The sequence below is a fragment of the Varroa destructor genome, unplaced genomic scaffold (genome assembly GCF_002443255.2).
Source record: "Varroa destructor unplaced genomic scaffold, Vdes_3.0 BEIS01000006.1, whole genome shotgun sequence".
NCBI classification, from domain to species: domain Eukaryota; kingdom Metazoa; phylum Arthropoda; class Arachnida; order Mesostigmata; family Varroidae; genus Varroa; species Varroa destructor.
This window is the reverse complement of record NW_019211459.1, coordinates 8975028-8990343: the sequence shown is the minus strand read 5'-3', so window position 1 is coordinate 8990343 and position 15316 is coordinate 8975028. Positions and strand designations below refer to the sequence as shown.

The following is a 15316-nucleotide window of genomic DNA, read 5'->3' as shown; positions in this document are numbered from 1 at the left end:
CCTGTTGTCGCGAACGAATACAGGACAGGCCTGATGACGTCGGACAGCGGAAGTTGTACAATCTATTAGTCGTTTTTAGGAATGACTGGATTTCACTCGACATGCCTAAGAAGGAATTATGTGGAGCAGTCTAAATAGCGCGACGTAAATTCAAAGCTACCATATATTACAGGATGGCAGACTTTTATTCCATCCTGTATGCTTATTAAGTGTAGTAAGAACTAAGCCGTAACTGATACAGCGAAGCTAGCCACTGCATGATCAATTACATATTACACACGTTCATGATAATCGCCGTATAGTTATTACTCATAGTGTTTCATATAATTTTTCTGTCATCTTTTTTTAGCTGGCGATCTCTGGCAGTTTTCCGTGTATCCATTTCCGCTTTGCCAACTTGCAGCCATGGCTCTACTATTCAATTTGCGTGGAGTTCGCCGCGTCAGCTCCTGCTGAAAATCGCAACAGTCAGAGGTGTCTCTCGCTGCCGATCTGTTTGACGTCTATGCTTATTTCTTTATGGTTTGACATGGCATTCGCACGTTCGACACTCTTATTAAATGAAATTGATATTTGGAATCTTTCTTCTTTTGTGCAGAAGCTATAACATCCGCAATACCTGATACAATTACTATATAGACAACAACTTTTCATTATAAATTCTATTTATATATATAAAGTATACTCCAGAGCGTCAGAACTTGGCCGTTGAAGGTAGTCTTGTTATATACTCATACATAGATCTGTAGAATTCATGTCAAAGATTTCTAATATGTTTACCAATTAGGATTGCTATCAGATCCGCTTCAATTACTAGAAATAAAAATGCTTTAGCAAACATACAATCCGCACGAATATATTACATACCCGTTCATTTATTACGAAAACGAACAGTAATCGATGCTTTTTAATGTCGTCTTTTATTTCAATTCGATTATTTTGTTATACTATGTGCCTCAACTAGGGACTCACTTATACTACAGTCTAATACGTCAGTGCGGTTTCTGCCGCCTGGAAACCATATGCCAGGCCATCTTTGGATGAACCGTCGCTGGAGTCTTCAATTGGAGCAGATTGTTATGCGTATTCCACATTTACCCTTCGGCGAATTCACGCCAGTAGTCCGCCTCTTCGCTACTAGAGGTCAGCTGTGCCAGGGGCTGTGTAAGTGTCCTTGTGTGCGGGTGTATGGGTTTTCGATTAGGATAGTTGATCTGGGCTGCAACAAGGGACTAACAACGTTGGAAAAGTCTTTCAACGGCTCAGCTTCAAGTGCAAATCATTGCAGTCACAGTGAAAATTCTTCTCTTGGCCAGTCCTCGATCTGGGATGCTTCACAACTTTCGGATCTAGGGTTCTTTGGACGCTTTCATGGAAGTCGTGAGGTGCGCCCAATAGACCTTGCAGCCACGCAACCGCCATAGAAATTGATCTGTCCGAGCACAGGCGGGCTTCTAGTGTGGTGGGGGACGGCCAATTGTGCTAAAGTTGATGTTTCCTAATGTTTTTATCTCGCTGCAGCACTGGAAGGCCATCCAAGCGACATGATCGAGGCCTCACAAAATTGGTACCTTAGCGGACACTCGTTCCTTCTCTGTCCATGGGGGATCGATCAACGTGTGCTTATCAGTACGGTGGCGATCACAAGTAATCACGTCAAAGTAGACGATATCGTTGAAAGGTAAGGAAAACTGCTCTATTATTTTTCATACCGTTCTATTACGTCGTTACAATAGACAGTGTTTTACCGTTCGATATACCTGTTTCTTTATTAATTCACACTTTCCGTGTGTTATATATTGTCTCTGTGTGATATATTGTGGGCGAAATTGGTTTTTCAAAAATGTATCCTTATCTCAAGTTGGCTAAAGTTTATATTTCATACGAGACAAAACACAGTTCGAACTTCTTCCACTTCGTTAATTTTATGTATGCATAGGTACACTGGTAGAAGACTGCTCTTGAAAGTTCATAAAGCCCCTCTTTATACCCCTCTTAGTACCCCCTTTATAAAACTACTATGCTCCTATGCTAAGCAAAGACGCCAAAAATTGCTTTCAGCTATTCCGAGATCCAGAAATCATCATTGAGCCCGCACTGATAGTATCAATATTTCTTACGTTATTGTGTTCCGCTAATATGTGACGACAAGCAAGATATGGTGGGGTTTGCTGTAAGTAAATTTTCAATGAAGTCAAGAAATTTCTAAACTGCATGACCGCTTTATTTGATCTTGATGCAGATCTTCCCCGCTTGGCAGAACTCTCTCCGATATCTCGGACCCATTGTCGCTGTCGGACTCACAATCGCCTCCGCCGTGTCCGCGCGAGCCCTGGTTAGACGTTGGACCCCTGAGCTGTTCATCCCCGGACAGCGTGTGGGGCCCACCGAAAGCTGACGGCGGTTGTTCTTCAGACGATCCTATCCTTCACCGGATGTTCAACAACCTCTTCCCTGAGGGCTACTTTGATGAGTCAGCCTGCGTTGCAACCCTCACTTTGTAATTTCCCAAAATAATGGGGAATAATTCCTGTTCACGTTACTGTAGACCTCGTCTCACGTGTCGAGACCCTTTAGAACAAAAAAGCAATAAAAGAAAACGAAGAATAGTCAGACAACATATTCAATCAGCTTATTATAAGATTGAGGAGTTCACTATACGTTTACTGATTTATGATGATGATGATGATGATGATGATAAAAACAGCAAAAAGCAACAAAAAGCGTGGATTATGCACGAAAACGATGATGCATTGACGGCTGTTGGACTGTTGACTATCTTCAATTCCACCTCTATTTCTAGAACAGAAATACGTACGTAACATTAGCGGCCAGCAAGAAAAAAAAGTTGTACGCACATCAGAACCTAAACGAGAGAAACACATAATAACTTTAGTATGGATCGACGTGTTACCAAATTTATTTACCGGATGTACACCCTCACATTTGATATGTTTGAGACACTCTTACTTAGTTTAGCCTAGACGTTCTAGAAATTAACGCGCGTATATTTCATTTGGTGTATTCGAAAATAGGTATTTGTTATTCTATGCAACCCATGGAAAGACGCTTCCCGAAAGCTCGACCACTCATCACGACTGCGTTTGTTGTGATGACTGAAGATTCCCGATGATTAGTTGTAGTGTAGTGTCGTTACGATGGACGCTGCACTGGAGTTAGTTCTAGGGTATGTAACATGTGTTATTTTATAGCCAGTGAGCGTGTTCATAGGGAGCACTAGTTACTGATGGGGACGCTAGGGCGTCTGGACTACGAGGAAGTGCATTCGACAATAGACATTGAACGATGCTGATGGTTGGCTCGATCAGCAGATACGAACACATAGAAACCAAATAGAGTAAGTAGACCGACGTGGAGAGGCGAAATTCGGGCGGAAACATTGCTGAATTGTTTTAGGAACAAAGTTTATTGTTGAGTGCGACGCGATGTTTGTTTCAGTGGTCAGTGTCAATTATCTATCTTGCTTTACGATTTATTTTTTCACCTTCGAATTTATACATGTAGCTAGCTATTTTTGTTATTGTTATTATGATTATAAGCGATTTAACCTTTGGGTTTCGACATTGTACGTTTCTATTTAGCGTGCAACGAGCTATGCCAAAGATATGGCACCAATATAGTAGGTCATGTGTGATTGACGTTATCTAGCTCAGTCTCACCGGATACGTTCGGTGTTGATGTGATATTTCCGCTATTACTTGCCGTTGTTATCGCTGCTCCAGGATAATGTCGATTCTAGTGGCGCTTGCAATTTTGTTAATTTGGAGCGTGTTTAAATAAAATAAAAACAATTAAAAACGGTGCCGGTTTTCTTGTTAGTGTTAGCTACTCCGGCTTAAACGCGGTCGCCAGCCACCATGAGGGATATATGCGCGCGATACTGTTTACCTTTAGTGGAAACCTAGCGGAGACGCGCATACGTTGAGATGCTAGGAAGCCATACCTGCTTTGACCTAATTTAATTTTCATCATGAGCAATCATCGCTTTTGGAGCTTTAGAACGAAAGCGTGGTCTGCCATTTATAAGGACGCTTTGAAAGCAATCTTATGAGTTTAGTAAACGTGTTTATAACGAAAGCAGAACTTAACCGGAGCACTTTGTTATGTTTTTGTACCATCTTGTGCTGAAAACAGAGCAAGTCGTCTAGGAGTCTACAGCAAAAAACGAGTCCGACAAATTCACTACCCTCGATCATCGCTGATGAAACTGGACATATTTAGGAACAAGTTGCAATTCCTTGCTGGATTATTGTATGTGTATATATTAACAAATTCCTCTCTGGACGTTTATTGACCGCGAAGTTGGCCGACGTTGAGGCGTTGGCGCGCTTCGTGATGTTCAATTGCGGTGGATTCTGCAATGAAAGATAGAGCGAATAGAATCGCTTGACTATCGGCGCTTAGCCGCACGAAATGTTGAACCAACAATGATTGAAAATTTCTGCCTCCCGAATAGAATACGTGTTGGCGTATTGGATACGTAAACGGTGGAGAGTACCAAGCGTGGTTCAGGATACCCAATACTCGTCTCAAGTTTAGAGAGACAACTTTCCATTAAGTCAGATCAGCTTGACTTATTCCATGTCGTACCAAACAATTCATATTTCTCTTTTCTAGTCACTAGTACGATAGTTATCATCAAAGCTTAATACATGAATTTTCGTACATGCTTGGATTTAGGGCGTCGAATTCATTAGGTCGTAGCCATTAATTGATACTTCCTTCTTCCCACTAAGCATTATAGCCTCTTTTTTTCCATTCGTGGCTTACCCTATTCCTGTGCCCTTACAGTTGTACATATACGCACTACATTTACACGCAGCGAACTCATGAGGTTCAGAGTTTTAATGTTAGTATTTCGGCTAAGCAGAAACATGGTTTATATTCCTTTGACAATTCGTAAGTTCGCTGGCTAATCTGAGGGACATGTTAGATGGTCCTTGTTTGAGTCTGAGGCTTCGTATCACATAAGAACCTGACGTCTAAAGTAGTGCTTACAAATGGCAGCAATTTTTAAGCTCGCCCTAGTTGGCTACGAACCGCGACAACATTCCAACCGCTGTTGCTGCTGCCGCCTCTGCCAATGACAATGGCAATCTTCGACAATAACTAGCTTTAAAAAGAAGAATTACACAGTTTCGCTCTAATTCCCTTAACTTCTACTTACCACACATATGTATGAATAAGACCCCCCCCCCCCCCCCCGTTATATACTCTCTATACGATTATATATGTAATCTCGTTACAGAGTTCGTCTTTCACGGTTGATCGCAATAGCCGTTCATGAAGTAATCCTAGAAGTTTTACGAGGCCTAGGTATGTTTTCAATTTTCAACAAGTTTTTTTGTTAAGCCTCCAGAAGGGCATAACCCATAAATACAAGCCCCTAAACAAACAATATCATACGATAGCAATCAGCTTCGTAACTATAAGTGCGATTAAAGGCCAGTTAGATTTTTCGATAAAACACAACCAAACGTTTATTTACAGTCTGCATAATGTCAACATCGATTGGTAATATCACAATGTTTCAACTCGAATTCGTTTCGTCTCAATGATGCTGTCGTACTAAAAATTGTAAATAATAGGACATTATGAAAAAATTTATTGAATGGAAAATGTGCTGCTGTTTTGGAGTACCAGGACACTGGATATACATAAATGTAAGTAGTTTTACAATTGGTAAACGTCACTGCTCGGCCAACAATAATGAACCTGGACACGTTAAAGATATATAATAACAATCAGAGAGTGTGCACAACTTAATGCTTCCACCAACAAATCGATAACAGAAGCAACGACCAATCTAGCTTATGTACGTCGTCTGCTTTAAGATCGACAGCCAACAACATTTCGTCAAGCAATTTCAACGTCTCAGCGCGGCGGGCAGCGTGCCGGATTTCAAATCGAGTGAGTGCCTATTATTCCATATTATTTATTGATATAATAACACATTCGCTGGAAGACTAAAAGGGATGAAAACCAATTGTTAACACATAGTCGATTGTAGTATATTGTCACAGTAACCGTAGTCGTAGTCGCTGAGTTTTTGTCGTTGTTCAACACTGAGGATCCGCGATAAACGCCAAGAATGGCTTTAAAAATTAATGATGACAACAAAACAATTGAACACCTCATTTGAGCAAAACGATCCCGTAAACTTCGTTGATCTTATTGACGAGGTAGCGAGTTACGCGTGCATGCATGATTCCGCCCGATAACTTGGTAACCGGTAAAGAGTCTAAACTTAGAGTTCCATAAAGATAAACACAGGCAGTGGATCACGAATTTTTCCCCAAAATCAATGCAGATCGAGCCAAACCTAGTCGTACTTCGCAGCCCACCGGGCAAATCGTGCGTATGAACAGTAACATTAGACCAACCATAAGTAGTATATTTAGATGAATAGAAATGGTGATATTAATCTGTAACACTTATTTAGTTATCCGTTCACTGCCATTGACTTGCCCATGGTTTTTTCTTCCTATTCCGCTGTATATCTAGAAACTTTGTTTCAGGTAACTTTGTTGTATCAATATCATTGTACTTTCGACCCCTCTAGCCCACCAATGATCAAAATGATTTGGTTTCTCATCACCGTTCGTGACAACCTTTCCTTTATCATCGTTGCAATTATCTAGTCAGAATTAGCATTTATGATTATTTTCTTTTCTCTCCCTTGTCATCAATCGATCGATTTTGTCGTCATGATCTACCTAAAAGCCTGCCCGTAACTACTGGCAGGATGTGCGATCACAATGGAGCTTCAGCAACTGATAGCACTAGAGAATGGTTGATGTCGATGCTGATAATAACATTTATCATTTTTGAGTTTATCTTCGAACGTTGAACCTAGTTCTTTTTGCTTTTAGTGCAATGTTTGGTCTACCCTTCGCCACTGTGGTAAAGACTTGTTTCGGGTGGGCAGCCCAAATTTAATGAATTAAGGCCAGGGCAGAGACTGTGCCTTTACGCGTCGGTTTGCTGTTTTGTTTCTGTTTCTACCGCTGCCACAATAACGCGCTTCAGATACACGTTCCTTTCTCGCTACGTAAACAAAGAATTATAAAAATAACATTAATTCTAATTAAGATAATAATAATATTCAGATCAGTCTCAACATGCATAAACTATAAGTAACAACGTTAGACTTTCATGTCCTCAGAAGAAAATCTCGAAACGCCCCGCTTTGTCCTGCGGCTTTTCGGAAATTTCACGAACCTTTTTTGTGGATGGCACAACATTGGGCGCAACCCATCGGGGCGACCTGAGTCTTTCCCGACCCGGAACCTACCACCCTGGAACGTATTTGTTCCAGGCCGAGAAGAACATTTACTAGCGGGTCCTTTAGGACTCCAGAATCAGTAACATAAAAAAGGCCTATGACGAAACTAAAAGGTACTATAAACCTTTCGCTGTTCGATTTCCTTTTCTGTTTTTTTTTTTTTTTTTGCTATCCATTCTTTGTCTATAAATGTCTCATCGACTTCCGAAAGCTGTCGTCTGTCTTCGATTAGAGTGACAGTTAAGTGCTGATAGTTTTGCTTAAATTTTCCCTCAGACTTGCTATTACATAGTCTTACCCTTTCGTCAGTCACCAAGCGTCATAATTTGTTAATAGGACTGCGTTATAATCGCACCTTACGTATTCGGCTACTAATTTGTAATTAAACACAGTGAGCTTGGTAGTTAGTAGGCGCCACTGAAAGTTTGTTGTACGCAATATGTATTCAACGGTGAGGAGAGCCTATCTGCTACTGTCTTCGTCAGTTGTTGGGTAAAAAAAAGAGTCGCATCATCAGATGCTTATATTTCTGTTAGGAGTTTTCTTAGTTCCTCGCCGAGAAAGCGTCGATATTACATTAATTATTCCTTAAATATATATATTTAAGGATACTATTAACTTAAGAACAGGCCCACATGGGAGTAAACGAACCAAACTACGCGTCGCAGACGATACGTATCTGCGCAGTCTGCAGAGCCGCCTGTCGGGAGGTGTTGGCAATAAGAACAAAGCAATGGCTCCCTTATTTTCGCGATAGCATCGCATATAACGAAACTATTGTTACCTAGCGTTCGCTTATGTTGTTATCAACGTTTCACTTACGTTTCACTTACGTTTCACTTACGTTTCACTTTTTGCCTTAGGCGTTATATCTTTTATATAACGGGTAGCGCAATAAGTTAGCTTTCATCGAGTGCAATTTTTTTCTGCGACAGCAGTCGCTTATGACACCGTTGTATAACACGGAGATAATGATCATTCTCGACCCGTTTCACTTTTTATCCATCCGTCTATCTGAAATTTTCGCGTTTATTCCATGCAAAGTATAATAGTTGGGCTGCTTCTATGTGTAAAATCAACGTAGCCATGCTCAATATCTAGAGCGAGAACGCGTCTTTCAACGAAAGGACAACACTTGCACGACAGAAACAGTTTCTCTGATTTTTTTGAACTTCCACATCTCTTCTCTCTTGTCCTGATATGGTTGTACGGTGCGTTTAGATTGTGTAGTGAAGCTGTTGCCATGAGAAGCAAACAGCGAAATAAATAGACTGGTTATATAATCTTTGTTCAGTCCACATGCCATCCCTTTTCGACAACTAAATTTTGGGGGGAATGGGAGTTGACCTTTTTTTTCATAATTTATGCTTCGAATTTATGCTTTATGTTGCGTACTTTCCAAGGCTCCTGCACCGTTTTGTTCACCGTTGTCGTGCAGGAAGCTTAGGCCGGACTCGTGGAATTACTATTGATGGGAGCGGGTGTGCCGAAAGCGTTTCAGCTAGACTGTCCCCGTAACCACTGTAGCCTCCGGACGACATCTGCAAAGGACACGAACAGACATACTTTTTGGCCTGTTGTTAACGCTAAGCATTTTTACGGGGCCTATGCGTTTGGGGTTGTAACGAATATCTCTTAATATGGTATTTTGTCAGCCTTAGTGAATGAGTTAGTATTAAGTTGACTTGAACAAACCTGTGTGTGACGACCATCAATGGGTCCGTGGTGGCTGTGTGGGTGATGGCCATGTCCGTGCCAGCCATGCGGATCGCCACCTTGACTAGTTTCGCCCTCGCTTGAGCTGTCACTTATCATCTGGGTCTTATCGGAATGCCCTTTATCAGATGACGCTAGCAACGATCCGCCACCTGGATAGGCTGTAATAATAGTCGTGGGCAACTGTTACTATTAAGCAACGTAAGTATAGCGATCGGAAACAAACGAACTGTGTCGTTGGAGATATCTTGGTACCGCAATTTTTTAGTAGATAACGTTGCTTTTGTGTACATGTAGGTAGAATGAACGGCCTACGGCGTTTATCGGATGTTTATTTAGAAGAGAGGTTGCTTATTCTGTGGTATTGTCCTGGCGATGGTCACTTACCCATGGCAATTTTCGTTGGTGGCAATGGAGGTTTGACAGTCGCGGATCGATATCGTGGCCTACAGCGTTTGACCGAACAGCACACCGTCACGGTGAGCAAGGACAACGCGATTGGAAGTGCTATAGCTAATACTGTAAGAAAAAAAAAATCCTGCATAAGTCCACGCGATGAAAACCGCTAAAAAACTGTTACTGCTGTGTAACGGTGAGGAAGGAAAATTGCTTCCTTCAATAAACGAGCCATTTGAAATACACCGTATAATTACGCTCTTGAAAAATTATTTGTCGGAAGCTGCATGAGTGTCTTTTGATTTTTGCTAGGAAAATTGGAAGGGCTGAAATGAAAACAAAAACCAACCTAATCCGTTAATCTCGCAGCGTCTTCCAAGGTACATCGTATTACAGCGACAGGTAGTCTTCTCGATGCCATTGTCAATACCCAAAATGCAGCTTCCTCGAGCACTGCAGAACTGGCAGTTCTTGATTTCCGACGAGCAAGTTCTGCCGGGAGAATCCACGTCCAGATCCTGGTAGCCCGATTTACACTCGCAGTGGAATGAGCCTATCGACGAAACGAGCTATTACTATATTGCAACTACTTGACTTATCCTTCACGCTCGTCACATCAGAATAATATCAATTCAATGTCGGCATCATATCTAAGTTGAACTAGCTAATAGGTAAAAAATTTCTTCATTAAAGAAATTACATAACAAAAAATGCTCCTAGACAAAATTATAATATATTGAGTTACGTTTGGAAGCTCCTTTGAGTGTTCCTTTAAGTGTTTTTTATCTTCCGAAGAAAGAAGCGAGCACATTTTAGTTAAGATAGTGTCCTTCTTTTTTACGACGTTTGCCCCTCTTTCTGATAGTTCATGGGGAAAAAAAGGCTTCATCCTTGGTAGACACTCATTCGTCGATCCATTTGCAGACTAATTTTTTAGAGCTACGCCGCTTGCACTGACTGAAGCTAGTGAAAATTATATCGAGCGGATTGCGAGCTATACACTGCGTGGGAACTTTTTCATTAATTGCTTGAAGCAGTATTCGATATAGCGTCCTCGTGCAATCATATTACTTTGCGCCACCTTTTACCAATCCAAGACCTTTTTCGTGGCCCAAATGAGTGGATTTTCTAAACGAGCTCCTATGGTTCTTCTCCAGGGTTCGGGTAGCCCATAGTACAGCACCCCCTTTATCCCATCATATCCCAGCTTTCAGTAACTAATATTCCTTCATGGCATTGAACTGACAGAGTCTAACTATTCTGGCTCGCGTTTAAAGGTGTCGTAGAAAACAATCTTCTATCATCTCTGCGGTGCAAGCAACGCAAGCCATGTTGTCCTTATCGACTGCTTGTTATTTTCACTAAGTCTATGGTGGTCCGGTTCCTTTTTTCTCGGTCTTTCCCAGAACATACAAACAGTAGATAAGTCATCTAAGCCATTTTGCTTACGAAGTGCCCATTTTTTGGGACCGTCCAGAGTGTTTGCCATTCAATTCGAAATTTTCTGTTCTGAAGCGATCCGACCAAAGCTGGCAAGTAGTAACGACTTTTGTACGCTCAGAGCTGATCTCGCAAATTATTCTTGTTGTCTTATCAACGCTTTTTCCAGTGCAAAGAGAGTGGAGAAGACATGGTCGTATATGCATATTTTCGAGCTTCATGACTGAATGTACCTAATCACCGCTTATGACGACAACAGACCAATGAAGATAATGGAGCATACGCCCGACAGTCAAAACAATTACCCTTAACTAGAAACAATCAGTCGATCCGATGCTAGCGCCATCAATACTTCAACAGGAACTTGTTATTCAAGCTAATAACTTGTAAACGCTAATGCCAAATGTGCTTACCCGGTACATTTATACATCGAGCGTAGTAGCTGCAATCGTTAAGATCAGCAAAAGTGCACTCATCAAGATCCTGAAGTGCTTCAATAGGAGCGGACGCCAGTAGTAAGAAGGGCGATTGCAACGATACAAGCGAGGCATTAAGAGCCGAAGCGCTTCGAGTCAGCTGCTCCGAAAGCAACGGTAACGATATGTCCGCGTTGGAGGCTCTTTGTGATAGTACCAGAGTGAGGGCCAGCTACAAAAGATAAAGTAGAGACATAATAGAGGGAAAGCAGCGGAAACGTTAGAAATTGTTAATTTTCTAAGGTGTCGGTACTTGTGTCAGCAGTATCTTGAAAAAGCTCGACAAACGCTGTACTTAATAACTAGCATTATCGTATAAAGAAACTATATAAAATATACTCTATAACTTACAGAAGATTCGTTTTGATAGTTGGTGACCTTCTGAACCGAGTTGATTTTGGCGTCAAGCAAGGATCCCTTGGGGAAGCCAAGATGGTCGCTGTACATCTGTTCAAGCTGAAATTGCAAAAAGACACAGATACGATACTGAATTTATTCAGCGTTTGTTCTATTCGCTATTAGTGCATTACAATTAAATCTCTGATTGTATGAGCTAGCTTACTCCATTTAGTTAGCGCTAATCATATTCCGGAGGCATCAGTTCCGTACGCTTTTTGAACGTGAAGGAAAAATCTATAACGCAGCGCATAGCGCGGCGAACAGAGGGCCGGGATCACAATCCTGGGACCTTTAGGTCGATCCCGAACTAAGACTCAAATTTTTATTAATTATTAAGCTTTTCAATATTGGCTACATCAGCCCCCCGCGTTCACATCACTACACTTTTTACAATTTCGGAATGGCCCTCACCGCGTCACGGCCTGTGGGCCTTCATCAGCGAATTGGCGCCAGTCCGTTTTAGCCTTATGCAACAACTGGTTTCCTATTAAAAATCTAAAGCTTTAGAGTACAACTACTTAACTCAATGATAAAATAGGTTAAATTACACTGTGGCAAAAACGATTCTTTACGTTTACCGTAAAAACATACCGAAACTTTGAGGGCATGCAGAAGCCGCGGCATTTGTGAGTGGGCAGATCCTTTCGATGATGCCCGAATAAGATGAACGGGCAGAAGGAACGTTTGTGAGGCTAAATACCAAATAGCAAACCAAAAACGTCCATAAACTGAATTAACTCTACATGGCGAGTACTGTAAACGACGAAATTATATCGCTTACATATCTAGATTTTATGCGGAAGAAAATCTATTGCATGCTATCCACTATGTCGTGAATGGATAATAAGTATAGTCAAGAAATTAGCAATAACAACTTAGCCTTGCTACAGTCAATCAGCTAGATCTGGAGAAAAGTAATAGTAATCGTGTTAAGTGGGACCAAGTACCGAATTAACGCACGATCATTAGTAAATCGAACCTCAGATATTATCTAGTAAAACGCAACTAGGGTGCTTACCAATGCAACGATTAGATGTACCATCGGGATCCCTTGTATAGCCAGGACGACAAACGCAAATGTATTTGTTGCGAGCGGACTTCGATGGATTAGGCGCGCAGGTTTCGTGCCGGGAACTGTCGCAACTCGGATAGCAGAGAGGCGTTGGGGTGGGTCCGTCCGGTTGCTATTCAAGCAAATTCACAAAGGCGGTCTCGATGTTACAGAAGCTATCCTGAGTCGATCTCTACGATTTTATTGCTAATTAAAGGAATCCAGCCATAGATAACTCTGACAGAGTGCCATATATATATATATATATAAAGTCAGTTACTTCTACCAATGCCCACAATCTACACATGATAAGGAGGTTCAGCTGCATAGTTCGAAAATGCGAGGCTAAATCGTACATGAGGTATGCCTTTCTAGTGAGAATTGTATATACATATATTGAATAAGACCTCTTTGATCGTGCTATTAAACGGCTGGAAAGCGCTGAAGATGTCGTTGAAGTCGTCACTAGTTTGTCCGATATCGCTAGCGGCAGGAGGCGGTTTGGGGAAGCTGATCTTAACTTTAGGGCCGGTGTAGGGAGGCTTGGTCGTTGTACCTGGACCTTTTCGAGTTCCGACCTGTGAAAGTTAGGCAAGTTAGAAACTAATTGACCTGAGATTCTGTGCCAAAATATATCTTATGTCTGCTTGTGATTGAAATTCGAATACGTCTCGCCTAAAGCATAAAAATGCTTTCCTGACGAAAAAGTAAAATGTTGCAACCTCGAGTGTCCCAAAAATAAAGATGGACGGCCATGTTGTACTCGCAAGAATAAAAAAAAAGAAAAGAAAAAAGATAACGGTACCTTAAAGATATTAGGAAGGGGCTTTCTAGTTGTTTGTGGATTCTCCGGCTTGATAACAGGTTCAACAGGTTTTCTGCTGCCGCGACCGGCAATGAACACTTTGACTCCACCATAATCCACCTCGCTAACCGGTTTAGGACCGGGGGTGGTCGCAGTTGAAGATACCTGGAAGTAAATTGTTGGTCTGCTTGGCCGAATGCTGCTTTCGGAAACAATGCTTTCAACTGGACTGCTACTTGCTGTAGGCTGAACAACGATTGAAGATTGGGCTTGCACCTCGTATTTGGGCGCCACTGAAGACTCATGTGAGATCTCCACAGAAACCTCGGGACTAGGACTGACCGTTGCGGGTGCAGATCCAACGGTCTGTACAAACGTTGGATGGATTCCAGTGGTCGAAGTGGAAACCTCCGTTGCTTCACGCGTGCTATCCGCAAGCTCAGTACTTGTACCCTCATCGAAAAAGATTGTTTCCGCCCCAACGATGACCGATACGCTCTCCAAAGGCGTCGTCTCAAAACCAGTTGTCTTTGAGGGGATGATGCTTTTGGACGCCACTGTAGACGTCTGGGCAGATGTTGCCTTTGTCATGGCCTTTGATATATCGGACATAAGCTTCTCACGGGAAATGTGGAGCCCTTTTCCTTCTTTCGTTTCGTCAGGTTTATAGATCGGGGTAAGCTTAGAGTGCACACTTGTTGGCGCTATGCTGGCTGAAGTAGCGGCAGGTTTGATGAAACTGGAAATATCGAGAACGGGACTAAGCGGAATGAACACAGGTTCTTGGCTCGACACCATGACTGGTCCAGCAGGTAGAGAAGAGTCTTTCCGACTGATTTGGCTAGTGGCAGCATCGGGATTAGTCGTCGTGTTCTTCGTGTTGAATAGATTGACAATACCTTTGATTGCCTCGCCAAGCTTACCTCCCTTACCGCCAAGGATGTCGGTGAGGTCAAGGATTGTCCCAGGCTGAGTATTCGACGGCGCAATCTGAGTTGCCCCGACAGTGGTGGTGGTCGTTGTCGTCGCCGCCGTCGTTGTCGTTGTCGCCGTCGTCGTTGTCGCCGTCGTCGTTGTCGCCGTCGTCGTTGTCGTTGTCGTCGTCGCTGTCGGCTCGATGGCAGTAGTAGCAATCGTTGCACTGGCTGTCGCGGTAAGACCCTGTGATCGGGTGAGAAGTCCATCTTGACCAGTAATAAGGAACAGTATACTTCCAGATCCAATATGTGTGAGTCGCCGATCTCTCCCGAAGAATCTGGTTGAGCTTGACAGGATCAATGTTTGGGTATGTGGTAAGGTAGTGAGCGGAGCCGTTGACGTGACTGTGGATGATTTTTTGGTAAGTGACACTGTGGGTTTGTCGTCCCGGATGATAATTTCTGGCAGTGCAACAGTTGGTATGGTAAACAGGGTTGTCGTTGTTTCAACAGCTCGTTCGGTTGTGGAAGATGTAACAGTGCTCGTTTCCGATAGTGCTGTCATGGTGGTCTCCGTTGGACGACTAACAACTTCGTACGTACTGGTAGTAGTGGTCGACGATGGAGAGAAGAACGAAGCTGATGGCGAAGACATTGAAGTCACTGTAACCAGTGGTTTGCGAACTTCTTGAGTCTCCGTTGAGGGGACGAGGTCGTCCGTGACAGGTGGAGCGGTGTAGGTGGAATACTGGGTTGTCGTAGGAGTGATCTTGGTTGTAGATCCATCCAACCGCATAGTGACCACCTGTT

General features: G+C 42.5%; 2 protein-coding genes across 21 annotated transcripts in view; one reads left to right on the top strand and one right to left on the bottom strand.

Annotated features, from left to right (window-relative positions):
• LOC111253362 (uncharacterized) overlaps window positions 1–15316 on the top strand; it is a 131803-nt gene that overhangs the window by 2268 nt on the left and 114219 nt on the right. For all 12 annotated transcript variants that reach the window (XM_022812639.2, XM_086993714.1, XM_086993713.1 and 9 more), the window contains exons 2-5: window positions 350–474; window positions 965–1164; window positions 1522–1681; window positions 2243–5931. In XM_022812639.2, the coding sequence (XP_022668374.1) occupies window positions 350–474; window positions 965–1164; window positions 1522–1681; window positions 2243–2504 (747 nt within the window). In that variant the 3' untranslated portion in view covers window positions 2505–5931. The remainder of the gene's footprint in view (window positions 1–349; window positions 475–964; window positions 1165–1521; window positions 1682–2242; window positions 5932–15316) is intronic.
• The window catches only part of LOC111253556 (uncharacterized), a 134005-nt gene continuing 124164 nt past the window's right edge, over window positions 5476–15316 (bottom strand). For all 9 annotated transcript variants that reach the window (XM_022813126.2, XM_022813127.2, XM_086993694.1 and 6 more), the window contains 10 exons: window positions 13590–15311; window positions 13192–13362; window positions 12752–12917; window positions 12325–12425; window positions 11686–11790; window positions 11272–11506; window positions 9768–9971; window positions 9410–9541; window positions 9002–9183; window positions 5476–8847 (listed from right to left, as the gene is read on the bottom strand). In XM_022813126.2, coding sequence (XP_022668861.1) covers window positions 8728–8847; window positions 9002–9183; window positions 9410–9541; window positions 9768–9971; window positions 11272–11506; window positions 11686–11790; window positions 12325–12425; window positions 12752–12917; window positions 13192–13362; window positions 13590–15311 — 3138 coding nt within the window. In that variant the 3' untranslated portion in view covers window positions 5476–8727. The remainder of the gene's footprint in view (window positions 8848–9001; window positions 9184–9409; window positions 9542–9767; window positions 9972–11271; window positions 11507–11685; window positions 11791–12324; window positions 12426–12751; window positions 12918–13191; window positions 13363–13589; window positions 15312–15316) is intronic.